This window comes from Bombyx mori, chromosome 20, assembly GCF_030269925.1.
Source record: "Bombyx mori chromosome 20, ASM3026992v2".
NCBI classification, from domain to species: Eukaryota; Metazoa; Arthropoda; class Insecta; order Lepidoptera; family Bombycidae; genus Bombyx; species Bombyx mori.
Genome location: NC_085126.1, coordinates 10019514 through 10046978, shown reverse-complemented (window position 1 = coordinate 10046978; position 27465 = coordinate 10019514). Strand labels below are relative to the sequence as shown.

General features: G+C 40.8%; 2 protein-coding genes across 5 annotated transcripts in view; one reads left to right on the top strand and one right to left on the bottom strand.

Moving 5' to 3' along the window:
• Positions 1 to 27465, top strand: part of LOC101740004 (KH domain-containing, RNA-binding, signal transduction-associated protein 2) — a 284259-nt gene that overhangs the window by 40632 nt on the left and 216162 nt on the right. The gene's annotated exons all lie outside the window — the stretch shown is intronic.
• LOC119630060 (uncharacterized) lies at positions 208 to 7436 on the bottom strand. Its single transcript, XM_038018130.1, has 3 exons — positions 7427 to 7436; positions 4426 to 6611; positions 208 to 402 (listed from the first exon to the last, which is right to left on the bottom strand). Exons 1-3 carry the CDS (start codon positions 7434 to 7436, stop codon positions 208 to 210), a joined length of 2391 nt encoding a protein of 796 aa, XP_037874058.1.

Below are 27465 nucleotides of genomic sequence, written 5' to 3'. Positions count from 1 at the left end.
TTGTGTGTGTTATACTTTATCCGATTTATCGTCAATAAATATATCCGTCAAATATCGTATATTGGATTAGAAGAAGAATTAGAAGCTTATCTTGGAATTCTGAAGCCCGCATATACTTTGGGTTTTAATTTTTTTTGGAAAACACAGTGACTTCCTCGTGTATTATTCTAACTATTGAAGTCCAATTTTTGCTTATCTTGCCTATTTCTACAGCTGGGCAGTTATGGATTCCAGTTTGAGGGTCAAGGCAACTCTCATGTAAAACAATTGAAATCTGGATCTCATTTTCGAGATGAGTGGCGGTGTCATGATTAGTGTCCCGAGTGCGCAGTAGTTAGATACGATTTCTCTGTATCTGGCTGCCAATTGCGCAGTAGTTAGGTACGATTTCTCTGTATCTGGCTGCCGGTTGCGCAGTACTTAGGTACGATTTCTCTGTATCTGGCTGCCGATTGCGCAGTAGTTAGGTACGATTTCTCTGTATCTGACCACCGATTGCGCAGTAGTTAGGTACGATTTCTCTGTATCTGGCCATCGATTGCGCAGTTGTTAGGTACGATTTCTCTGTATCTGGCTGGATTTGGGAATCTTTTATGCATTATTTCCTTCGTCTTAATCGTTTCACTCTTGGCAAAGTGGTCGTGGTCGTTACCCAGCATTGGAGGGGGCGGACTTGATGCGTCTTACGATGTCCCTGCTCTAGACAGTTATGCTGCAGTCAGTTAAGGACCTCCCACTGTAGTTCTGATTTGGTGTCTCATTATTTCAGAAACTTATTTATATTGATGTAAATAACCTTAAAAGAAAACTCTTCAGGATCATCACTTCAAGCTACAATTTTTTTAAAGATTTAATTAATTGAGATAGTCTTAAAATAAATCTGTAATTGTTATTTGCTCTTAAAATTTTACTGTAACGATTTGCAAGCAATATCGCGTCAGGTCAATGCTAGTGGAACTTTCGTATAGTACACGAATAATCATTACCCAACTATTATATAGGAACGAGAGGCGAAAACTTCCCGATATGCACCGAAATTTCCGGCGGGGGGTAAAATTGCCACCCCCGCTGGCAACACCCTATCATTATTTGTATGACTCCACAATAATGTTGCCAGAGAACACTGAAATTCTAAAGTGTTACTGAAATTGTGTTTGTTATGTGTCTGTGGTCTCGATCGGCTGGATTTTTGCGGGCAATATTTTTTTTTTGCTTATATGAGTGGACGAGCTCACAACTCACCTGGTGTTAATTGGTTATTGGAGCCCATAGACATCTACAACGTAAATGCGCCACCCACCTTGAGATATAAGTTCTAAGGTCTCATGTTTTAGTTACAACGGCTACCCCACCCTTCAAACCGAAACGCATTACTGCTTCACGGCAGAAATAGGCAGGGCGGTGGTACCCACCCGCGCGGACTCACAAGAGGTCCTACCACCAGTAATTACGCAAATTATAATTTTGCGGGTTTGATTTTTATTACACGATGTTATTCCTTCACCGTGGAAGTCAATCGTGAACATTTGTTGAGTACGTATTTCATTAGAAAAATTGGTACCCGCCTGAGATTCGAACACCGGTGCATCGCTCAGCACGAATGCATCGGACGTCTTATCCGTTAGGCCACGACGACTTCAATAATACCTATTATTGCACTAATTCTTTGCTGATGAGAAAGCCTACTGATTCTACTGCTAAGCAGCCGTGTGCTCACAATAACAGGTCCTAAAAACAAAAACAAAACCCTCCCTGAACCAGACCTACAAAGTTATAGCCGAAATTCGTCGAAACACGGTGCTTTGAATAAAACAATCAAATATATTCTCATAGGTGCAATAAATCTGAGAGAGGAAAAACATCTCGCACTTCCTTAGTAGTCATGATAGTCATAAATAAATGTACTACTACAAATAAATAGGGCAGCAAGAGCTTTAAATATTATATCACACATTGTGATAAGTAAAGGGGATGATAGACGGATTTCAAATGACGGAAGCGAGGCAGCTTACCCTCGCGTTTAAAGAAATGGGAAAAGTTCTGTGATTATTGGCTGTAGTAGAATGGGCTATAGACTTGTATTTATAGATACTACTATTCTGCTGTGAATAAGTAATGCACTCCAATTCAAAGTATTAAAAAACCCCCAAGTTATTCACTTTTAGAATTCGAGGGTCATATCTGGAGCTAGGTTGGATATGGATTGAATGCGGAATGAATATGTTAGAGGAAGTCTGAAAGTGGCACCTGTGACAGAGAAGCTGAGGAGTGCGCGTTTGGGGTGGTATGAACATATGATGAGACAAAATGACAATGAGGTTTTTAGAGTTTTAACTATTAATGTGGAAGGCTTTAAAGGAAGAGGTAGACCTAAGAAAAACTGGATGGATTGTGTGGAAGACGATATGTGTAAGAGGGGAGTGAGCGAAATGGTATATGATAGAGAAGTATGGACGGAGAAAACATGTTGAGTCGACCCCAGGTGACTGGGAGAAGGGTATTTTTTTTATTGCTTAGATGGGTGGACGAGCTCACAGCCCACCTGGTGTTAAGTGGTTACTGGCGCCCATAGACATCCACAACGTAAATGCGCCACCCACCTTGAGACATAAGTTCTAAGGTCTCAGTATAGTTACAACGGCTACCCCACTCTTCAAACCGAAACGCACCACTGCTTCACGGCAGAAATAGGCAGGGCGGTGGTACTTACCCGTGCGGACTCACAAGAGGTCCTACCACCAGTGAATGATGTAATTAGAGTTCAATTTGGTTTGCGTACTATCCGTAAAGAAAAACTGTGTGTGGTTGCAACGACATTTATTGTGCGACTGACTTCACTTTTGACAAGTAAAAATATCGTAATTAGCAAAGAGTATAAGGTTAGTAACAACATACCGCCCACCAAAGGACTACTAAGTTCTTTCTAAATCTATTGCACTAATTACAACGTCAAGGTGACTTCAAAACAATATTCTACAAAACGAAATAAAGGTTGCTTAAATACTAGACATCATAATACAATATGCTTAACTTGCGACTTAGTATAATATTGCTACAGTGACATTGGTAGAGAATCTTGACAAAATTACAAGATGACCTTTCACCGAGTGGAATCCACTGGCAAACGACATAATTTTGTTATTGATCTTGCCCTTAAGATTCAATATTTTGATCTGAGATAACATAGCATTAACTGAATCCCTCCATGTAGTGTCTTGATATGGGCGTCAGCAACGATCAAGTGTACTAGGGTGTTGTAATTTCCAATAATAATTGGGTTTTTTCGGTCATCAGGTAAGTTAGTATGTTTAAGGCGACCGCCCACCCTGAGGATATGATTCTCATCCAGGTATGGGTTTAGCGATCGTAATTTACTTTTTCTTCTAACTTGTTTCTTATCTCTTAGCCGATCTATTTCTTCTTTGAATTCTTGTTGTACTAACTTAATGCATGTGATAAGCGCCTCTTCTAATTCTTGTGTAGTTATTTCCTTGTTCGTACTTAAATTACTTTTGTATCTTAAAAATCTTTTACAGTAAATAATAGTTTTTAGTAATTCTGGTAACGTATCAAAATCTTCAAACTGAGCGGTTATAAGTTTTAGTTCTTCTGTATTGTGGTAAGTATTTAATTTTATTGGTTTCATTTCTAATTCTGTTTCCGTTATTCCAGGCTTACTGTATATTATTTCTTTTTTGCATAACCACTTAGGCCCTGTCCACCACAACTCTTTCTGTTTCAAGTCCGCCAGCAGCATGCCCCGCGACCCGATGTCTGCAGGATTCTCTTCCGAAGCTACATGGAACCATCGGTGTGTGTTTACATTTTCTACAATTTCTACGACCCTGTTCGCCACGAATGTCTTCCATCTATGAGGATCACCAGATAGCCATGCAAGAACAATTGATGAGTCTGTCCATGCATAGATGTTAGAAGTACGTATACGCATTGCATTTTCTATTTGCTTAAGTAGCCTTGTTAATAACAACGCCCCACATAACTCCAGGCGTGGTAGAGACACGGTACGGAGTGGTGCCACTCTAGTACGGGCAGCTAATAGATTGGTGAATACTGAACCATCTTCCCTCTTCACACGAATGTAAGCTACCGCGGCATAGGCTTTCATGCAAGCATCACTGAAACCATGAACCTCGATGTTTTCCATCTGTGTGCTTACTGTGTTTAGCCATCTTGGAATACCTATCTCTTTTACATGTTCAAAGTCTTCTCTTCTTGTCAGCCAATCGTGTAACAGCGATTGGTTAATCTCGTCATCCAGCCAATCGGTTCTAGCCATAGCCTTTGTATGAGTATCTTAGCCAAAATCAAGCTAGGGGCGATCCATCCCAGTGGGTCAAAAAGTCTTTGAATATCAGATAGTATGCCTCTCTTTGTAATACTGCTTGACCTTGCTGGTAAGTTAACCTTGTACTGAAACTGATCCGTGCCCAGGTTCCAGATCAAACCTAGAGCTTGTACATTTCCATCTAATTTAAAATCCAACTGTGCTCGAGATGTACGTTTGTTTGGTTCTATAGATTTCAAAAATTCAGCAGAATTGGATGACCATTTTGATAATACAAATCCACCTTTCTGTAGAATATTATCTACTTCTTGTGCTCTCTTTATGGCTTCAGGAGCACTGCTCTCCCCCGACATTAGATCGTCCATGTAAAAATCTTCTTTAATAATTCGAACAGCCATTGGATGATTTCGACCCTCATCGTCAGCTACCTGGTGAAGCGTTCTTACAGCCAGGTGAGGGGCCGCCGCTGTACCAAATGTAACACGAAGCATACGATATTCTTTAATCGGGTCTGTATCATTCTCTCTCCACAAAAGGCGTTGATATCGATCGGCGTCTTCTTCATAAAGTAATATTTGCAGGTACATCTTTTGTATATCACTTGCATAGCAAACACGATGTAATCTCGATCTCATAAGTATGTTCCTTAAGTTCTCTTGCAGTTGCGGACCTACAAGCAATTCATCGTTTAGAGAAACGCAGTTAGAGCCCTTCGCTGAAGCATCAAATACTACGCGTGTCTTAGAAGTTTCTCTGTCTGCGTGTACCACGGCGTGATGAGGTAAGTATACTGATTTTCTCTCATTTATTTCATTCTTAGGTATTTCTTCCATGTAGTTAGCTTTTATGTATTCTTGCATGACCTTTGTATAATCTTCTTTCAGTTTAGTTTCTTTCTTAAATCTTCTTTCTAGTTGAAGTAACCTTTTTCTAGCTATTTCCTTCGTATTTCCTTCAATCGAAATTGGATTATTTGTATTAAATGGCAGCCTTACTAGATATCTTCCTTCACTATTTCTCGTATGTGTGCTTTCATATATTGTTTCACATAGCTTTTCTTCCTTTGTTAATATTCTCTTTTTATCATTGTCAATTTCCCAGAGGGATTTCAACATATGATCTATATGGACTTGATGATGAAGGACCAGAAATGATTCATTTTCACGGCTATTATCGATTTCTCCGAAGAGGATCCACCCCAGGTTGGTTTCTTGGGCACATGGAGAACCTGGAGGGCCCTTAATAAGTGTTGGTTGCACAATCTGTGCATACTCTTTAACACCAAGAAGTAAGTCTATAGAACCTGGTTGGTAGTAGTCTGGATCTGCCAGGTTGAGTCCTTCTAGATGTGGCCAATGTGTGACAGTTACAGCTTTGGAGGGGATCTTTGTGGTCAACTGTTTACTCATAACATATGCTTGTATGTTGATTTCGAAGCTTGGATTCCAGCGGGAGCCAATCTTAAGTTGAACCACGTGATCAACATTAGTCCTAGTAGATCCCACCCCGATAATACTTCCTCTCGCTGATTGCCTGGTAAGTTTGAGCGTTTGAGCCGCCTTCTCGCTTAAAAATGAAGCCTGCGAACCTTGGTCTACTAGCGCACGAAGAACAACGGTTTGGTTATGCTCGTTCCTCGTTAAAACCATGGCTGTGGCTAGTAGTGCTGTACTTTGCTTAGTTCTGTGATGTGACGCCACCATGCTATTTATAACCTCTTCTTTCTCTTCTACCCCGTGGTGAGATGCACTCGGTTGATTCTTTTCCTCAGTTTGTGCCGAGTCTTGATGGCGGTGGAGAAGAGTGTGATGCCGTCTTCTACATAAGCGACAGGACATTTGTAACTTACACTGGTAAGCAGAATGCCCAGGCACCAAACAGTTAAAACACAGATTGTTGGTCTTGACATAATCAGCTCTTTCTTCAGGTTGCAGTTTGGTAAAATTCTTACAATGACATAATGTATGTTTTTCTTTACAGAGCACGCAAGTTCTTTCATTTGGCTGTGACGTGGTGGCTGTGGCAGTTAGTAAATGTGAACGTTCTCTTACAGGTTTGTCACGGCTGCTACAAGTCCCTGACACGGACAATACAAGTTCTAAGGTACGGTATCTTGACTGCAGGAAATCCTTAAAATTCTCCCAAGTTGGTAGTTCGTCCTCTAATTTTGAATAAGCTGTCTGCTCCCATTCTTTGTGAGACTCCGGGTCTAACTTTTGTATCACAAGGAATATAATTATAGGATCCCAGGAGCTCGTAGGTATGTTTAAATTTTCTAAATTATTCAAACAATCTGTCGTGACGTCTAATAAATTTTTTAATTGATTTGCAGACTGAGAATTAATTTTCTTCTGATTAAATAATTTCTTCAACACTGAGTTAATTATTAATCGTTTATTTCCATACCTTGACTTCAAAATATTCCATGCTTTTTTATAATTGTTTTCCGTGACTTGAATAGGTTTTAATAATGTTTCTGCCTCGCAGCTGACTGCACTCTTAAGATAATATAACTTTTGTACGTCACTTAAAGCCGGGTTCTTATCCACTAAGGAGGTAAATAGGTCTTGAAACGTAGGCCAATCTTCATAGTTTCCAGTGAATTTAGGTAATTCGATTCTCGGTAACCGAACAAGGTTTTCGGTATCCGCAATAATCTTAGAATTATTTGGTGAGGACGTTAAAGTACTCGGCGCGGCTGCTTGTGTGAAAGATTGCAAAAGATCTTTTAAATCGGCTAACAAGACGAGATACAAATCTTCGAACACAAAGTAATCTTCATTTTGAAAATATGGTAACTCTTGTCTTTGTTCTTTCGGTGTTATTTTTACCAATTGTAGATGCGTTTGCTTAAATGTAGTCCAATAGTCTTCGATACATTTGATTCTTGCTTCTACATAACCTCTTGTCAATCTAGCTTTTGGACATTTCTTTAAATTAATTTGAGTTTTGTTTAAGAGCGCAGCGGTATCTTCTAAAACGTTCAAAAGTTCATCCATAGTACCGTCCAACCAGAAAACGGAATAAAATTGTAATATTTATAAATTATGTATAAATTATTTGTCTTTAAATCACTGGAATGTGGTTTACGGTTTACTGGAAAACAATATTTTCACTGACCGGCGTCCATTTTCGATAGCTTGTATGTTCAAAAAAATCCGCTCGAATTTGACCAATATGAATGATGTAATTAGAGTTCAATTTGGTTTGCGTACTATCCGTAAAGAAAAACTGTGTGTGGTTGCAACGACATTTATTGTGCGACTGACTTCACTTTTGACAAGTAAAAATATCGTAATTAGCAAAGAGTATAAGGTTAGTAACAACAACCAGTGATTACGCAAATTATAATTTTGCGGGTTTGATTTTTATTACACGATGTTATTCCTTCACCGTGGAAGTCAATCGTGAACATTTGTTAAGTACGTATTTCATTAGAAAAATTGGTACCCACCTGCGGGATTCGAACACCGGTGCATCGCAACAACGAATGCACCGGACGTGCAGGTAACTTTTGCAGGTCTAGTCTCCCACCACTACGCAAGTCCGATGACAGTCTGGCCCATAGTGCGAAAGAGAAGGCTGACCTTCTGGTCAAACTCTTCGCCTCGAACTCGACTGTGGACGACGGGGGTGCCACACCACCGAACATCCTCCGGTGTGATAGTTCCCTGCCGGAGATCTGCTTTACACAGTGTGCAGTCAGGCGGGAACTCCGACTCCTGGACGTCCATAAGTCGAGCGGGCCAGACGGCATCCCTGCAGTGGTTCTGAAAACGTGCGCCCCTGAGCTGACACCTGCGCTAACGCGTTTGTATCGCCTCTCTTATTGCACTAACAGGGTTCCGTCTTCATGGAAGACTGCCCACGTCCACCCTATCCCCAAGAAGGGTGACCGGTCGGACCCATCGAGCTATAGGCCTATCGCGATAACTTCCTTGCTTTCCAAGGTGATGGAGCGAATAATTAATATACAACTCCTGAAGTATCTGGAGGATCGCCAGCTGATCAGTGACCGACAGTACGGTTTCCGTCACGGTCGCTCAGCTGGCGATCTTCTTGTATACCTTACTCACAGGTGGGCTGAAGCCTTGGAGAGCAAGGGCGAGGCTCTTGCTGTGAGCCTTGATATCGCGAAGGCCTTCGACAGGGTCTGGCATAGGGCACTTCTGTCGAAGCTACCATCTTACGGAATCCCCGAGGGTCTCTGCAAGTGGATCGCTAGCTTTTTGGATGGGCGGAGCATCACGGTCGTTGTAGACGGTGACTGTTCTGATACCATGACCATTAACGCTGGCGTTCCACAAGGTTCGGTGCTCTCCCCCACGCTTTTCATCCTGTATATCAATGACATGCTGTCTATTGATGGCATGCATTGCTATGCGGATGACAGCACGGGGGATGCGCGATATATCGGCCATCAGAGTCTCTCTCGGAGCGTGGTGCAAGAGAGACGATCAAAACTTGTGTCTGAAGTGGAGAACTCTCTGGGGCGAGTCTCCAAATGGGGTGAATTGAACTTGGTTCAATTCAACCCGTTAAAGACACAAGTTTGCGCGTTCACTGCGAAGAAGGACCCCTTTGTCATGGCGCCGCAATTCCAAGGAGTATCCCTGCAACCTTCCGAGAGTATTGGGATACTTGGGGTCGATATTTCGAGCGATGTCCAGTTTCGGAGTCATTTGGAAGGCAAAGCCAAGTTGGCGTCCAAAATGCTGGGAGTCCTCAACAGAGCGAAGCGGTACTTCACGCCTGGACAAAGGCTTTTGCTTTATAAAGCACAAGTCCGGCCTCGCGTGGAGTACTGCTCCCATCTCTGGGCCGGGGCTCCCAAATACCAGCTTCTTCCATTTGACTCCATACAGAGAAGGGCCGTTCGGATTGTCGATAATCCCGGTCTCACGGATCGTTTGGAACCTCTGGGTCTGCGGAGGGACTTCGGTTCCCTCTGTATTTTGTACCGTATGTTCCATGGGGAGTGCTCTGAGGAATTGTTCGAGATGATACCGGCATCTCGTTTTTACCATCGCACCGCCCGCTACCGGAGTAGAGTTCATCCATACTACCTGGAGCCACTGCGGTCATCCACAGTGCGTTTCCAGAGGTCTTTTTTGCCACGTACCATCCGGCTATGGAATGAGCTCCCCTCCACGGTGTTTCCCGAGCGCTATGACATGTCCTTCTTCAAACGAGGCTTGTGGAGAGTATTAAACGGTAGGCAGCGGCTTGGCTCTGCCCCTGGCATTGCTGAAGTCCATGGGCGACGGTAACCACTCACCATCAGGTGGGCCGTATGCTCGTCTGCCTACAAGGGCAATAAAAAAAAAAAAAAAAAAAAAAACGTCTTATCCTTTAGGCCACGACGACTTCATGGATGGGTAGCAGGATGATGAGGATGAACCGAAGCTAGGTTGCGACATATACATTGTAATATGCGTGGTTCTTGAAGACAGCGATACCTTTGCTAATAAATAAAGTAGTTAGATTGATTGTTAATAAGTTAGTCCTACTTTCTGTCGTCAAATACACGATCAGTCGCTTAGAATCAGACGCGACACAAATCGTTGAAGTTAAATTGTATTTACAGAGTATATTTGAACTTAATACGTTCTTTGACAGTTTTTATTGGGTAACGCAAAAGTTTTAGTCGACTTCGGAGCCAACTTTCCTGTTCTCATATTTAACTTACTGTCATTTCTGGTTTTGTTCATAATAATAAAGGTATGCCCGGTTGGTGGCGCATTTACGTCGTAGATGTCTATGGGCTCCAGTAACCGCTTAACACCGCGTAGGCCGTGAGCTCGTCCACCCACTATGACTTCCCAACGGGAGTCTTTGGACTTCGAATCGTGAATATAAGCTTAAATTTTATTACGTAACGACTTCCCCATCCTTCATAGTTACGCATAGATGCACTAAGTATAGAAAGGATAGCGGTATCAACCCGTCCGGACTGGCAAAACCCACGACAAAGAAATTGGGCTGAAAATAATAGCCTGTTCCCTAACCGAAAATTAAGTACGACTGTTATCAAATCTTAAATCTAAGCACTGAAACATTTTAAGGTCTTTCTTAATATGCAATTAGTATAAAAGTTTTATCGGGCCCCGAAAGAGGCTCTTAAAGCTCGACTTAAAAATCTTTTAACCGTTTTCTTGGAGGTTCGAAAATGTAAACGGAAATTTACTGTAACTTTTACGGGAATTCCACCTACTTCAATGAAGTACTAATTAAATCTGTTGTCGTTTGTCACATTTGCTGACGGTTCAGAAGTAACGCATGTTCCTAGGCAAGTTATAAGAAGAAAGTTTAGATTTATGTGGTCGTACTAGAATGATGATCACCAACCACGATCATTAGTCATGATGAACACTAAGTAGACGAGAAATAATAGATTTGAATCTAAAAATAGACGGTAGTCAGCATAATATCCAAATGTTTGCGCTCCGTGACCACAAAAACTGTACAGTTTTTGGAACGGCGGAGATATATTCTTCTTCTTTGTCTCCACCTTATCCCATAAGGTGGGGTAACTTATTTTTCTATTCCATTCTTTTCTATCGACCGTCATCTCAGCACTCACTCCTCTCTCTCTCATATCGTCATGCACACACTCCGTCTTCTTCTTTCTTCTTTCTTTCTTATTAGCATCTGCTGGGGTGTAGGGCTCGAATCAAATCCTTCCATTTACATCGGTCTTGGGCAGTCTATTCTAGCTCTTCCCACGTCATACCCAAAACGCCTAGCTCCTGCTCCGCCGAGCGACACCAAGTTGTTCTGGGACGGCTTCTCTTCCTTTTGCCAGACACTTTCCAGGTCAGTGCTTCCTTGGTTAGTTGGTTATCGGGTTTTTTCAATATATGACCAATCCAATGCCACTTCCGCGTAAGGATCTCTTTCTCCTTTGGTGTCTTTCTGTTAGTGATCGTCTCAGGCCAAAAGATTTTCAAAATCTACCTCTACCTTGCACTGCCATTTCCATACATATTATATTAACTATAGTAAAAAACAGTGGAATAAAACTTTTAAAATAGTTCTAATCGTACTTGATGTAAAACACTCTTATGTTCCGAATAGGGGAGGCCGCTGTAGATAGTACTTCAGGCTTCGACAATATCTCTCCGGATCGATGGAGACATTCAAGTTGTATCACATCAGGGTTTTATTTTATTGCTTTGATGGGTAGACGAGCTCACAGCCCACCTGATATTAAGTGGTTATTGGAGCCCATAGACATCTACAAGGTAAATTCGCCACCCACCTTGAGATATAAGTTCTAAGGTCTCAGTATAGTTACAACGGCTACCCCACCTTTCAAACCGAAACGCATTTCTGCTTCACGGCAGAAATAGGCGGAGCGGTGGTACCTACCCGTGCGGACTCACAAGAGGTCCTACCACCAGTAATTACGCAAATTATAATTTTGCGGGTTTGATTTTTATAACACGATGTTATTCCTTCACCGTGGAAGTCAATCGTGAACAATTGTTAAGTACGTATTTAATTAGAAAAATTGGTACCCGCCTGCGGGATTCGAACATCGGTGCATCGCTATATACGAATGCACCGAACGTCTTATCCTTTAGGCCACGACGACTTCAAAGGGTCTAATAAAAGCTTTGTGGTCTTTTTCAAAAATGACAAAAATTCACAACTTAACGTAGTTGTAACGTATTAAAGACACGCCTCACTAAATCGTGATGCTGTTTCACGATTAATTCGAAGTTTCCGCCAAAGAAATTTCGATCGCAAATAAATCCAACCCGAAGTCATTTAACGTTCTGATTCAACTTTCCGTCTGCGCGTAGTGCTTCTATTGACGGCGATTTGTATTCAGCGAGGCCTGTTCTTTACGCATTCGGTTTCTATCGGCCCTTGCAGGCTTTTACTGTGGTGTAATGTGCGAAATACAGCGGCGCCACATTTTTTTACTGGTGTAGGTAGCATCACCCCGCCTATTTCTGCAGTGAAGCAGTAATGCGTTTCGGTTTGAAGGGTGGGGCAGCCGTTGTAACTATACTGAGACCTTAGAAGTTATATCTCAAGGTGGGTGGCGCATTTACGTCCTAGACGTCTATGGGCTCCAGTAACCACTTAACACCAGGTGGGCTGTGAGCTCGTCCACCCATCTAACCAAAAAATATATATATTATAGATTGTGCTCTCTTTTAACGACGAATTTCATAAATGAAAAGATGAATTAGTATACGCTTTGAAATAATTTGATTAGGTACGTTAAAGAAATGCATTTTTTTTGTTGCTCGGAAAACACCCGACAACCTAGAGAGACTATTCGTGACAGGGAAGATTGAGCGAAAGAGACCACGTGGGCGCAGTCCGACAAGGTGGTTCGACCAAAACCGCACCACACTAGGAATTCTATACCCAAAGCCCTTCATGCAGCCAATGATCGGAGGCGCTGGAGGGACATTGCAAGAAGCAAAATTCTATCAAAATATGATGGTCACGACCCTCAACACTGCGGAAACGACGAGAGGAGGAGGAGAAAAAAAAAAAAATCATATTTATTTTGAAAACAAATTAATGCTGAAGTTTATTATTGACGGTAGGACGTTTTTTGAGTCCGCACGGGTAGGTACCACGAAAAACGGGGCAGCCGTTGTACTGATAAAACCGAGACCTTAGAACTCTTGTCTCAAGGTGCGTGGCCGCATTTACGTTGGCATTGTAAATCGGCAGCACCTTAAAAAGCCACATCATTGCTTCGTAACAGTAATAGAATTGTGGCACCAACATGCACGGACTCAAATACACAAGATTTTTTTTATGAAAAAGCTCTTTATTCCGTGCAATTAACACAAATTTATTTTAAGATATTTATGTTATTACTTTTATTAAACCATACGCATGGACTCCTCTCAGGTGAAGGCCTCCTCCAACGATTTCCATTTTGTTTTTTCTCTAGCGAGGTGTTCCAGAAAATTTTCTAATGTCGTCCGGACTCAAAATACGTCTTACTAAAATAACAGCCCAAGGATCTATTATACAGTAATCTTCTGATCTCGTCGGCTGACTCCCGAAAGACTCGGAAAGCACTAAAAGGAATTAATATTAAAACGGAATGAACTCTTGTCAGTTGACCCGAAGATCTGGTACATCATTACGATGCAAATAACACAGCTTTGATCAGGTTTGAGCGGTCGAATTTCTTCTTACTTTTGCGCCATCAAAGAATACTCGCTCCGACACTTGACGTCAAAGGAATTATGATTATTTAGAGGAGGAACACTAAAGAAACTCCTTCCTGTTATTTCGGTTCGCAGCAACGAAAAATATATATCTTGTTTGTATTGAGTTATCTGTTTCTTTAGAAATGTACTTTTGCGGGGGTAGGTACAGATTTTTTATTTATTGCTTAAATGGATGGACGAGCTCACAGCCCACCTGGTGTTGAGTAATTACTGGAGCCCATAGACATCTACGTCGTAAATGCGCCACCCATCTTGAGATATAAATTCTAAGGTCTCAACTATAGTTACAGTTACAACGGCTGCCCCGCCCTTCAAACGGTAACTTCATCGGTATGTTTCTTTGAATATTAAAACTATTTTTCTTTTTATTGCCATTGTAGATAGACGAACATACGGCCCACCTGATGGTAACTGGTTACCATCGCTCGTGGACATTGGCAACGCCAGGGGCACAGCCAAGTTGCTACTTGTTTGTTATATTTCTCCCTGGAAACCAACACTCACGGGCGATACACGTTTTCTGAATCGCAAGACTGTCTTATTAATTTAAAACGTAAGCCTAATACTTAAGGTTCAGATTAGTTTCGCCTTTAGCACATATTTGTGAAAGAAATAGATTTTGGTGTAAACATTTTAGATCGGCATGTGTTCCTGGTACACAGGGAAACAAAACCGGACAAAAGCATATTTTTTTGTTCATTTATTTATCCAACTGTATCTGCCAATCAGAGAACGATATGAAAACTAATCCTTATTCACAATAGCATACGATTTGTTCTTGTGTAACCTTGTGTAAATTAATGTTTTGCAAAATCTTTATTTACATGAGAATTACGGAAGGGTGCAACTGGGGCGAGATGTAGGGCTGCTTTAATAAAGCTTCTTTATCTAGAATACAGAAGCTTTGTTAAAGCTCGGGTTATTTGGACTGGTTTATCGTGAACCATTGATTTATTGGCTCTATTTTATGCTATATGGGCTGAGAATTTGATTGTTTATTTACATCAATAAATGCCTTTTTCTGTGTATGTGTGTGTGTTCAAATGTTCCGGGGCGGTAAAGTTGATGCAAGCTATTTAAAGGTTTTGGGGAGTTAAGGTCGCAGTTCATTAGAGCCACCCGGCACTCACTCCGGACCACCTCGCCTCGTGTGGTCAGTACTCTTTATATGGACTTGTATGGGTATGCGCTCACTACATCAACTCCGTAGCAACACCGGGTCGCGTCGGTCGTAAGCCCACCACGCGCGGACGGCGGGTTCACCACTCGGCGACAACTGCATGCTTGTCTTAGGCCTAGGCCGCACTACGGTTTTTTCCCGGGAGCGGTTAACCGCTGTAACCGCGAAACCGCTTAAGACGCACACACTACAATTATTAACCGCGAATGCGCCCGCGATTTTCACAGTTTGAAGATGGAAAAATTTCAAAAGAGCAGTAACAGTGGTACTAAGAAATAGATAAAAAGACAACGAAAATTTCACAAATGTTGGGTCTAACCAATTTACTAGCCGTAGATTTGAGAAAAAATTCTTTCATAAGAAATATCAAAATTTAAGAAAACCCCTAAAGAATTTTTTCAATTACTATCGGATGTCAGTAGCCAAGTTTCATGGAAACAAAATTTCGCAAATGTATTTGATATTTCAAAAAACCGCCCGCGGTTACGCATAGTGCGTGCACGGATACCTAGTTCTATGGATTACAAATTTTGTTGCGGTTTTTTTCCGCGACAATTTTGTAACATTTCGCGGTTTTAAAATCTCTCTCTCTCTCTCTTCGATCGGTCCCTCACTGCTGAGGACCGTGACTCTGTCCGATTTCGTCAACCAACTGTCTCCATCAATCCCGCCCTGCAGCCCGGTGGAGTGCGTCGCTGATAGGTATCCCCAGTTCCTCCGCTATTTGGTCCGACCATCGTTTGGGACCTCTACCCCTAGGCCTTTTTCGCTCTATTTTACCGGTCACCACAAGGTGTTCCAAATTGCTGGTATCCCTACGTGCAACATGACCAAAATACCGCAATATTCTTTATAGGCAGATTGTGGATAGACGTTGAATCTTTTCTATTTTTAATTGCCTGAGAATAGATGTGTTGGTGCGGCGGGCCGTCCATGGTATTCATAGCATTTAAAATCAGTCGCGGAAAAAAACCGCAAGTGCGGCCGCTTGTATTCGTTTTCGTGTTTCATAAACTCACACGGTTAATAACCGCTGCGGTTTCAGCGTAGTGCAGCCTGGGCCTTACGGTGACTGCGCATTGCCAACGCTGCCACGAATGATTCACGCGAGGACGACACATACCAATAGTTAATAGACTACTGAAAATTCGTTAAAGCGACGTCCACTCGTCAACCACGCAGCGCCCATCCGTGGACCACCTGTCGACAATGAGTGGACGCCATGCGACGAGACGGTGCGCAGTGGGTGCTGAGTGGTTCTAATGAGCTGTCAGTAGTCTCCTTCCGGTGACAGTCACGGTCAGGTCGATGAATTAAAAGGGGCTTATTTGTATAAGCTCTCCATACCCAGGCCTTCGCCCTTAACATAACAGCGGAAGACCAGCGTTTTCATTTGCAAAAGAAAAATCTTAAACGAAATAATCCAATATCTTCTGTTGAGTCATAATAAATATTTTGTTAGCTTCGCAAATTGAGTTGCTGTTTGTCTTCAATGGTTCATTCTTGTTCAAAGGGGAGGGAAATTAGTTTTTTTTTGTAGTATATTTACGTTTACGAGAAACGTTCGTTTGAACGTAGACTCACTTATTAGATTTCGTTAGCTAAGAAAATTTGATGATGTCCTTTTGATGTTAGTGGAATTTATTTTCAACGCGCCCACGGTACGGAGCGGGCGTATACTTCAAGTTCAGTGTGATTAGTGCGAGTTTTTTAACGTTCTCGATAGCGTAAACGTAAACGTTTTTGGAAGTCGTCGTGGCCTAACGGATAAGACGTCCGGTGCATTCGTGTTGAGCGATGCACCGGTGTTCGAATCTCAGGCGGGTACCAATTTTTCTAATGAAAGACGTACTCAACAAATGTTCACGATTGATTTCCGCGGTGAAGGAATAACATCGTGTAATAAAAATGAAACGCGCAAAATTATAATTTGCGTAATTACTGGTGGTAGGACCTCTTGAGAGTCCGCGCGGGTAGATACCACCACCTTGCCTATTTCTGCCGTGAAGCAGTAATGCGTGTCGGTTTGAGGGTCGGGGCAGCCGTTGTAACTATACTTGAGACCTTAGAACTTATATCTCAAGGTGGGTGGCGCATTTACGTTGTGGATGTCTATGGGCTCCAGTAACCACTTAACACCAGGCTGTGAGCTCGTCCACCCATCTAAGCAATAAAAAAAAAAAAAAACTCAAATTTGTCTAGAGTTTGCGAACGTTTGCCGCTAGGGGCGCTGCTCCAACTGCATACAAATTTAAGTTAACTTTTACGCTATCGAGAACGTTAAAAAACTCGCGCTAAGCACACAGGTCCCGATATTGGTCACGAAGCACTGAAACTATTAGGTTGTTTCATTCACACGGATGACGGCTTAGAACTTTAAAAATTTTCGTTTTTTTTTATTTTTATTGCTTAGATGGGTGGACGAGCTCACAGCCCACCTGATGTTAAGTGGTTACTGGAGCCCATAGACATCTACAACGTAAATGCGCCACCTACCTCGAGATATAAGTTCTAAGGTCTCACTATAGTTACAACGGCTACCACACCCTTCGAACCGAAACGCATTACTGCTTCACGGCGGAAATAGGCGGGGTGGCGGTACCTACCCGTGCGGACTCCCAAGAGGTCCTACCACCAGTGATTACGCAAATTATAATTTTGCGGGTTTGGTTTTTATTACACGATGTTATTCTTTCACCGTGGAAGTCAATCGTGAACATTTGTTGAGTACGTATTTCATTAGAAAAATCGGTACCCGCCTGCGGGATTCGAACACCGGTGCATCGCTACATACGAATGCACCGGACGTCTTATCCTTTAGGCCACGACGACTTCATGAAATTATTAACACACTAACTATCTTGGTATGTATGTCTGTTTGTATTTAACGTTGTTTTCGCCGACCTCAAGATGTCCGATTAACTTGAAAATTTGCATACACATCAAGGACTGATAACAGAACTGTTATTTTATAGCTTCACTGAAACATCCTGCGGCGGTAGGCAGCGGCTTGGCTCTGCCCCTGGCATTGCTGAAGTCCACGGGCGACGGTAACCACTCACCATCAGGTGGGCCGAATGCTCGTCTGCCTACAAGAGCAATAAAAAACAAAAGTCCTGACCGGTTTCAAAAAAATGAAATTAATTTTTAGCGTAAATCTTTTTGGGTTTTATATTTTGTATGCCACGATAAGTTCTGATATGGATGAATTAATGTATACGCTAATTATTTGTTTATTTGTTTTATTATTAGATACTGTACACTTTTATTGAACACTGATTTACGAGGTTGTTATACAATATTTATTTATTTAAGGATTACCGACAGGGTTTACAGTAAGACATAAAATAACATTGACATGTATAGAGCAATTGATAACTGCAACTCTAATTAGAGGCAATCACAACATGCATTACATTAATATATCAATAAAGATTTAACAATAATATTTAATTTTAATAATAATAAAAAATTAAAAACAAAAGAAAGACAACAAGGACAGTAATACCCGAGTACTCAGACCGAGGCTGAGGCTGAGGTTCAACAACAAGTTTTTATAATTTTGTTCTTGAATATTGGAAGGGAATCGCCAAATATGTTAAAGTTTTTCAGCTTTTCTAACTAGATTATTATAAAGGTTAGTTAGACGAGGAGTAGGTGAGTGCTTGCCTAGATTGGTTCTGCTAAAGCGGGTGCTGAAAAGAGCAACGGGGCGACAAGGTAACCTGGATGGCACCTTCAAAGAGAATTTATTGAGGATGGATTGGGAGTCGACAGTACCGCTCATAACTTGATGTAAACAACATAAGCCTAACATATCGCCGCGATCACTCCATGTTTGCATTTTAAAATATTTAATGCGACTGATTAGGACTCGTAATGGCTCGATACATCGCAACCTTTCTATCTAATCTATTATCAAAAGTCGTCTATTATCAAAAGTGGCAATCTGTGCATTTGGACAAAAAAATGTTATTGATATGTCAATACAGATTGATTTGAATATAATCGTCTCCTTCAAAGAATACGGTTCAAAACCTGCATTAAATAAAGGTTAATACTTAACCTGTTATTTATCTAAGATGTCGTTCAGAAGAGTTTTGTGACTGCCAATGGAATACAAAGTCAATAATTCGTTTTTCTGATTTACCAATAATTGTCCAAAAGTCACATTGCCGGCTTTGATAATAGTCGACTCATATATAAAAATGAATTGCTGTTCGTTAGTCTCGCTAAAACTCGAGAACGGCTGGACCGATTTGGCTAATTTTGGTCTTGAATTATTTGTGGAAGTCCAGGGAAGGTTTAAAAGGTAGATAAACATGAAAATTCTCGGAATAAAATAAAAATAACAATTTTGTTTTTCCTTTGATGTGTCCCCCGTCCGACGGATTCCTTTTGTTTGTTTTAAGTTTATTTTATACAAAAGTTTAGGTCTTTTATTTATCGATTGAGGCACTACGAAGTCTGCCGGGTCAGCTAGTCGCTTATAGTTAACAAGGGGGCCGTTCGGATCTTTAAAAAAAAATCAACGCTATTTGACGTTGTTTTATTTTTTTAAATAAAAGAACACTTATTGCGGCATAACTATAATAGTTAAACATATGCTGTCGCGACACTTTGTGTAAATAATAATGTGTTCTACAAAGTCGTAGTACATTGTATACGATGTATGCGATGTAAAGAACATTTCAGGTATTTTTTTTACACTTTGAATTACATTATTGGAGTTTTAGTAACGATCCCTAGATTTTTTCAAAAAAGATTATGGCCTATGTCACTTAGGAATAGTGTAGCTTCCAAACAGTGAAAGAATTTTTCAAATCGGTTCAGTACCGTGCATCCGATTGACTTGAAACTAGGTATCCGTGTAGAAAATACATTTACTTAATAGTTAGCCTAATATTTATATGAGTGTTGGACTCCCTACACCAGTTGCGGGGGCGTTAATGATGAGAATCTTCGTGGGGGTGAGAAATAATAATGTTAGTTTTAAGTTCCCAGCGAAGCGGGCGGGTACAGCTAGTATTTTAAAATTATATACTTGACATTCACGATAATAGTGGGCGTTGATGAATCAGAATTACCTATTTGTTGAGTAAAATAAACATTCATGGATAAAGCTAGCTGAGTTTCTCGCCGGATCTTCTCAGAGTTCTCAGGTTGAGCCGGTGAGCTCACCTACCGGTTTGCGAGTAGTTGGAATAGCCTCAGGCTACCAACGATTAGACAAGGAAAAAAATAATCAGGCAACACGAAAATTCCAATTATATGCCACAAATTAGATGTTGCAATTTTATTTTTGCTACAGCATATTTTCTATGTAAACTTATAAGGAAAAACCTTAAATTTTGTATATTTCGTGACGCGAATAGCGCCCACGGACCCGGATAATAGCTCCGGATATCGCCCGGTCTTTTATGCCTCTGTCCTTTACTATTGTCGTGAGATCACCTAATTATAACCTTGAAATTACCTCAGAGCCACTTATGTATACATTGCGTAATATTTAATGTGTAGTTTTGAGGGTATTCAGAGGCTAATTCGGCAGCGACTGGGCATTTTGTTCGCTTGATAATTTGGTTAACCAAAGAAATAACCCAAAAACTTTTTTGGGAAGTAGGAATGTGGCTTGATTTATAAGCCATTGAGTCATTGGCCGGAAATAACTGCGGTCAGGGTTGAGCGATGTGTCGTTTTAGCATAGCTATTAATAATATCCCTGTAATCTAAAGAAGTTGTTGGTTTCACTAGGATAGATATCAACATAACGCTAATCCAGAAATTTATCGAATGACAACGGATGCCTTTTGGGAGATGACTCCAGCTTGCACATGCTAAATAAGTTAGCCTCATCAACATTATCATCTCACGCGTCAATGACAACCATAGACTAGCAAGCTGTAGTGACATTGACATTTTTTTTAATTTGTAAGATTTAGCGGGAACACCAGCAGTGCAGTTTTGTGAATTGTTTTGTTAATTTAGTATTTCTTCAGGTTGAAATGCGTAATAACTGAGTTTTATTAACTGTTTAGTATCTATAAATGTGCAAAAATGTGGTAAAATAAAATAAACCCGCTTGATGAAGGTTCTCGGGTTCCCCAAAATGTCCACTGAAAAATATCGATAAATAACCACCATTTTACTGAGACTATATTTCATTCCGTCTCATCTCGTTTCGTTTAATTTCACCCCAATTGATTACAGTCTCAAATAAATCAACTTCATCTCATTTCATCCGTATTATTTATCACTCCATTATATTTTATATAACAGAATATATACAATATTAGGCTGTATTGTTTGATACCTTGACGAATGATGACTAGACTGATGAATGACATTGACAGCTAACTTAAGTAATATTTTGCCATATAGGCGTATGTATCGCGTTACTTTTCGGGCTCCGAGGAGCGAAGTTTTGCGTATTGCGAATTGTTTTGTGTATTTAGTGTTTTACCAGGTTTAAATATTTCATAAAGGAGGTTTATTAACTGATTAGCATCTGTGAAAGTGTATAAATGTGGGAAATCACACAAAGCCGCTGACCGTAGCGCCTCGGGATCTTCCAAAAAGTCCCCTGAAAAAGTCTCAGTAAATACCTAACTACCATTTTACTGAGATTATAATAATATGTCATCCCATATTTCATATAATTTAATGCCAATTGATTAATGTTTCAAATTAATCAATTCATAACATAACTTAAAATATAATACACAAAAGGACCGGCTGTATAAGATGATACCTTTGCCTTTCCAGTTGGAAAAATAGCACTGCTTTGGCATTGCGATATACAGACTTAATAATCTGTATCCATGTGATTATCCAAGCATTTAGCAATTGAGACTAACAGCAAAAAATGCCGACCGTTTCGCGTATTCGCTATTCTCACAGAACAAAGCGCCGAATTCAAAGAAACATTATTTATGGCGAAAGAATACTCTCGAAATTACAGCCTAAAAGTAATAACTGAGCACACGATATTTCACCAGCGCGCCATAACTCACGATCCGCGAACGCGATATAGTAAGAATCATCTCGACTATCGGATAATGTTCTTAGAGTAATTGTAGACAAAAACAGACATCAATCAATGATCGGAGACGCCTCTATCGCCGCTCAAGGTGACGGTATCGCTTGCTCGACGCGGCTAGGAATGTTTGAAATTGCGTCCAATAGTATCCATTAAGTGGATAATCTCAAGAAAAGGAAATTTTGATTACGCGAGTCTATGGGTTTTTCTATTCTTTTTTTTTTTTTTATTGCTTAGATGGTTGGACGAGGTCACAGCCCACCTGGTGTTAAGTGGTTACTGGAGCCCATAGACATCCACAACGTAAATGCGCCACCCATCTTGAGATACAAGTTCTAAGGTCTCAAGTATAGTTACAACGGCTGCCCCACCCTTCAAACCGAAACGCATTACTGCTTCACGGCAGAAATAGGCAGGGTGGTGGTACCCACCCGCGCGGACTCACAAGAGATCCTACCACCAGTAAAGAGGTGGCTGGCAAGGGGTGGATGAGGAGAGCCGAAGACTGGGCTCAGTGGAGTGGATTGGGAGAGGCCTATGTCCAGCTGTGGGCGACTGTGGGCTGATGATGACGATGATGATGATGATGACTCTATCAAATGTAGAGCTTAACAAAGCGTCGAATGAAGCCGTCGTAGGTAGAGTAGTGTTAAAAGCTTATTAACAATATTAACCATAAAAAAATTGGTTAGATTCCGACAATGATTGCAAATACCAAAAAGGCGATAAATAGGTCTTAATCAATTAAAAAAAATTCAAACTTCAATGCTTCATATTTAAATGTTTCCAAATTAGCTCACGACATTCGCCGATTTGGCGTCTGTTGGATCGAGCCCATACGTCATAGCCTCATCGAACCTGCCAATGATTTATAGCCTTTCAACGTAGTCCTGCGTCACTTGTTTTGATTTTTGATGTCACTGTGTCGGGATTTGAATTTAAATCGCACGGAAATCTGTTTGAGCGGTGCGGTCCGAATCCGCGAATTTCCCTGTCAGAATTGTTACGTCGTAACAAAGTTCTAAAAATATGATATTAATACAAAAAATACAACAAACAAAATAACTAGTTGTTACAATGAATGAAAACCGCGCGCTTTAACTAGTGATAGCTTCATAATGATCATATAGGGCATTCGTTGGTACCGGAAATCAAATTCTTTCTAGAACATCCGATAGCAAACGCCCACAACGTAGGTGTCTAGAAAATTCCAAAAAAAAAAAAAAAATTATCTATACTAAAATTATAAAGAAGAAAGGTTTGTTTGTTTGTTTGTATTGAATAGGCTCCGAAGCTACTGAACCGATTTGAAAAATTCTTTCACTGTTTGGAAGCTACACTATTCCCGAGTGACACAGGCTATAATCTTTTTTGAAAAAAATTAGGGATCCTTACTAAAACTCCAATAATGTAACACAAGGTGTAAAAAAAATTACCTTAAATATTCTTTACATCGCGTGCCCTGCGAAAACTATTGATGATAGAATAAAATAATGTACTATGACTTTGTGGAAGACATTATTATATGTCTAACTATTATAGTTATGCCTCAATAAGTGTTCTTTTATTTTAACAAATAAAACAACGTCAAATATCGTTGTAATTTTTGGTAAAGACCCGAGCGGAGCCGGAACGGGCCGCTAGTCTATACTAATATTATAAAGAGGAAAGATTTGTTTGTTTGTTTGTTTCGAATAGGCTCCGAAACTACTGGACCGATTTGAAAAATTCTTTTTCCATTAGAAGCCGACATTGTCCCTGATGAACATAGGCTACTTTTTTTTATTTTTTTTTTTTGTTTCATGTGTGTTTTAATGTTTCCGAAGCGAAGCGAGGGCGGGTCGCTAGTTATTAATAAAATTGGATCTCGACTATTAACAAAATTCTCGTACAACCAACCCGCATTGTATTATCATTACGATGATTAATTAATTGGTTAAAGTCAAGGAGTAATGAAACGAGATGTTAACGTTCATAATATCAAATAAATGAAATTAAATTCGAAGTCAGCCATGCGCTTTGACTCAAAATGTAGGTCAGTCGCGATACAATTGAAATTTTAGCTTCATCTCTTAATATATTTTTTATAGCTTTGATGGGTGGACGAGCTCACAGCCCACCTGGTGTGGTCCCACCTTAAATGCTTACTGAAGCCCATAGACATCTACAACGTAAATGCGCCACCCACCTTGAGATATAAGTTCTAAGGTCTCAGTATAGTTACAACAGCTGCCTCGCCCTTCAAACCGAAACGCATTACTGCTTCACGGCAGAAATAGGCAGGGCGGTGGTACCTACCCGTGCGGACTCACCAGAGGTTCTACCACCAGTAAAAGAGGTCCTACCACCAGTACAAGGTGGCTGCGGCTGAGGGTTCCATCCCTAGTTGTAGCTTAGCAGTCGTGAGCTCAGCTTCACCCCTACTCAAGGAGTCGAAGGGCAAGTTAAGGAAAAACGAATTTTTGACGGAAATTTTAATACTTTTCCCAAAAATATTTGGACCTAATTCGAACCAAAGACATTTTACTGTTCCGCACAATACACTCAATGCCTTTCCGAGAATCATCGGAAACCACGTATGACCACGAATACACGGCACATCATATCGATGCCCGAGAAACTCCAAATTGTCTATATAAAGAATCTATCATCAGAAGATCAGTTGAATTTCGGGCTTTTAGAACCATGCATCCGGTTCACACATCAAAACCATGACAGATTCTTGCGTAAAACTTTTATGGCGTGTAAACCTCGAAAGCCCCCATAAAAATGATGAGACGACAGGGAATCGGCATTAAACCTCCCCGTTTCATCCAGAACCCGACACAAAGAGCCCCGATAATGGTTACAGCATCAGGCATATATTATGTAATTATGGGGATAGGGAAATGACTTGGCGGTAATAAAAAATAATAAACCATTTGTATATCACTGGGTGATGCTATACGCTGATGTTTTGGGACGCTTTGGGAGGAAGCAAACTCCTACCGCCTTTTTGATTAAATTACTTTTGCTTCTGGTTGCCTAAAAGTTTTAAGTAAGACAATAAATATAATAGAAGCGAACTCGATAACTTTTTTCTTGCACGCAATGTAATCGAATTCTAAATTAATTGTGACGCGTGATGTTAACGATCCCGGGTGAACGCGGGGGTGACTTTGCATTCCATCGCGCTTCGCAATGCTTCATAAATCAAGACCTGTTTTTGTTTTTTTCGGTAAATGAATAAATGGTGTGGTTCATTTTTATTATTTCTAGTGGCAGTAAATTGCGAGGTAAGTACAAATCACGTACTTCAATGTGTGGAGTGGGACTATCATTATACTACTACGCGCTGGGGTTCGGGATAAATAAAACTAAAACCGAAGTACAAATTAAAACTCTATAAAACACTAAGAACACTTAAGGAACACTTTAAAATTTTCAATTCACTTCTTCCGCTTCGCTTCGGGTAGATTCGATTATTAAGTGCTTCGTGTCATCTCTGCAACGCTTTTATAGTCGATATGACACCTCTACAATTATCGAGAACATTCCCGATAGGTCGAGTCGTTTTAATATGTGTTTGATAACACGCTATTTGATAACAGATGGCGTTGCACTTCTCGAACGTTATCGATATTACTATTCGACGACAGACGGCGTTATTCTTACCGGTGTAACAATACTATGCGAATTCGACATTATACTTCAAAGGAAGTATCGGCATTCTCACTTCACACCGGCTGGCCCATGAGCTAGGCCACTCACTCAAGCTATAATTTATTTCCGTGTATTAGTCGCCCACGATTCAGAGTAACCTACATTAAGTGGTCTCTAGATACCGCCTTCAGATATGACATCTGAATCTTAATTTCATTCTAGAATGCACCCTTCGAACCGGAGCTCATGTTAATGACATGGTCAGTCTGATGTAATGAGCTTCGCACCAACCTGACCCGGTACAGCTGAACCGCATCGGAAGTAAGAAAGTTCGTTTAAACAATATCTAAAAAGCTCGACGTGATCAAATGAAATATTGTTACAGTTCGATGAGCTTTCCGAAGTTCGAAGAGTTTTCAGCTTAATGAAACGAAATCTGCCGGCGGAATTGTTTGTTTTAATTAAATCGCCCGAAACTGTATGTATGTAATATCCGTAAATTTAATGGTGTTTGTTTTGTGTACTTGAAGTTTGTTTAATTGTTACTCTATTTTGAATACGAACGGTTAGAAGTAGCGTCGATCTGCCTATTCGCGATTCTGGTCTAAATCATATCATAATGATTGTATTTATGATATTATGATAATGGGGAGTGCTCTGAGGAATTGTTCGAGATGATACCGGCATCTTGTTTTTACCATCGCACCACCCGCCACCGGAGTAGAGTTCATCCGTACTACCTGGAGCCACTGCGGTCATCGACAGTGCGTTTCCAGAGGTCTTTTTTGTCACGTACCATCCGGCTGTGGAATGAGCTCCCCTCCACGGTGTTTCCCGAGCGCTATGACATGTCCTTCTTTAAAAGAGGCTTGTGGAGAGTATTAAGCGGTAGGCAGCGGCTTGGCTCTGCCCGTGGCATTGCTGAAGTCCATGGGCGACGGTAACCACTCACCATCAAGTGGGCCGTATGATCGTATGCCTACAAGGGCAATAAAAAAAAAATTGTCAGCTTACACGGCAAAGCCTTAAAGGCAGGTTGTTGAGTGCAAATTGTTTTACTCTTGAATTTCGTGGTGATTGTTTTAGCAATAATTAGCATGACGTTGAACCAGAACCGGATATAAGCGGAAGAAGGGTGGACGAACCCACCTGGTATTAAGTGGTTACTAGAGCCCATAGACATCTACAACGTAAATGCGCCACCCACCTTGAGATATAAGTTCTAAGGTCTCAGTATAGTTAGTTACAAAGGCTGCCCCACCCTTCAAACCGAAACGCATTACTGCTTCACGGCAAAAATAGGCGGGACGGTGGTATCTACCCGTGCGGACTCACAAGAGCTCGTACCACCACTAATTACGCAAATTATAATTTTGCGGGTTTGATTTTTTATTACACGATTCCTTCACCGTGGAAGTCAATCGTGAACATTTGTTAAGTACGTATTTCACTAGAAAAATTGGTACCCGCCTGCGGGATTCGAACACTGGTGCATCGCTAGATACGAATGCACCGGACGTCTTATCCTTTGGGCCACGACGAATATCTGTCATTGCTATCTTCAATCGCAATTTATCGCGCCGCTCTCTTTTTTTTTCTTTCCAACAATAATAAAATAGTTAAAATGCCAATTACGTTTTTCGTTGTAATGTACTTAATATAGGAAATAAAAATGTATTTCATTGTTGAATCACGTCGAAGAGCGACCTTTGTTCTCGAAACCGTCGTATAGGAGAACAGTATGTTGATGGCCGATTCAGACTTCAACTCATACAGACTTGTTGCTATTGGATATTTGAATATTTGAAACTTTTATTACATCGTCTCGAACTTTTTCGTCTGTGTGTCGCATGTCGCGTGACGGTCGGCCTCGGAGTAGGGATAAAGTAAAAAGCGCTCGTCAGAGCAGCCAAGGCCAATATGGCGGCGCCTATAGTTCGCAGCAGCTGACCGTGTAGTGTATACTATTACTCTATTACTCATTTGTGCCAGTGCTCCACGCTATTTTGTTTATTTTTGTCAGTGTTTAATGTAAATGTTGTTTGTCAGAATGAAATGTCTATAATGTGAAAAAAAGTTTCACTTT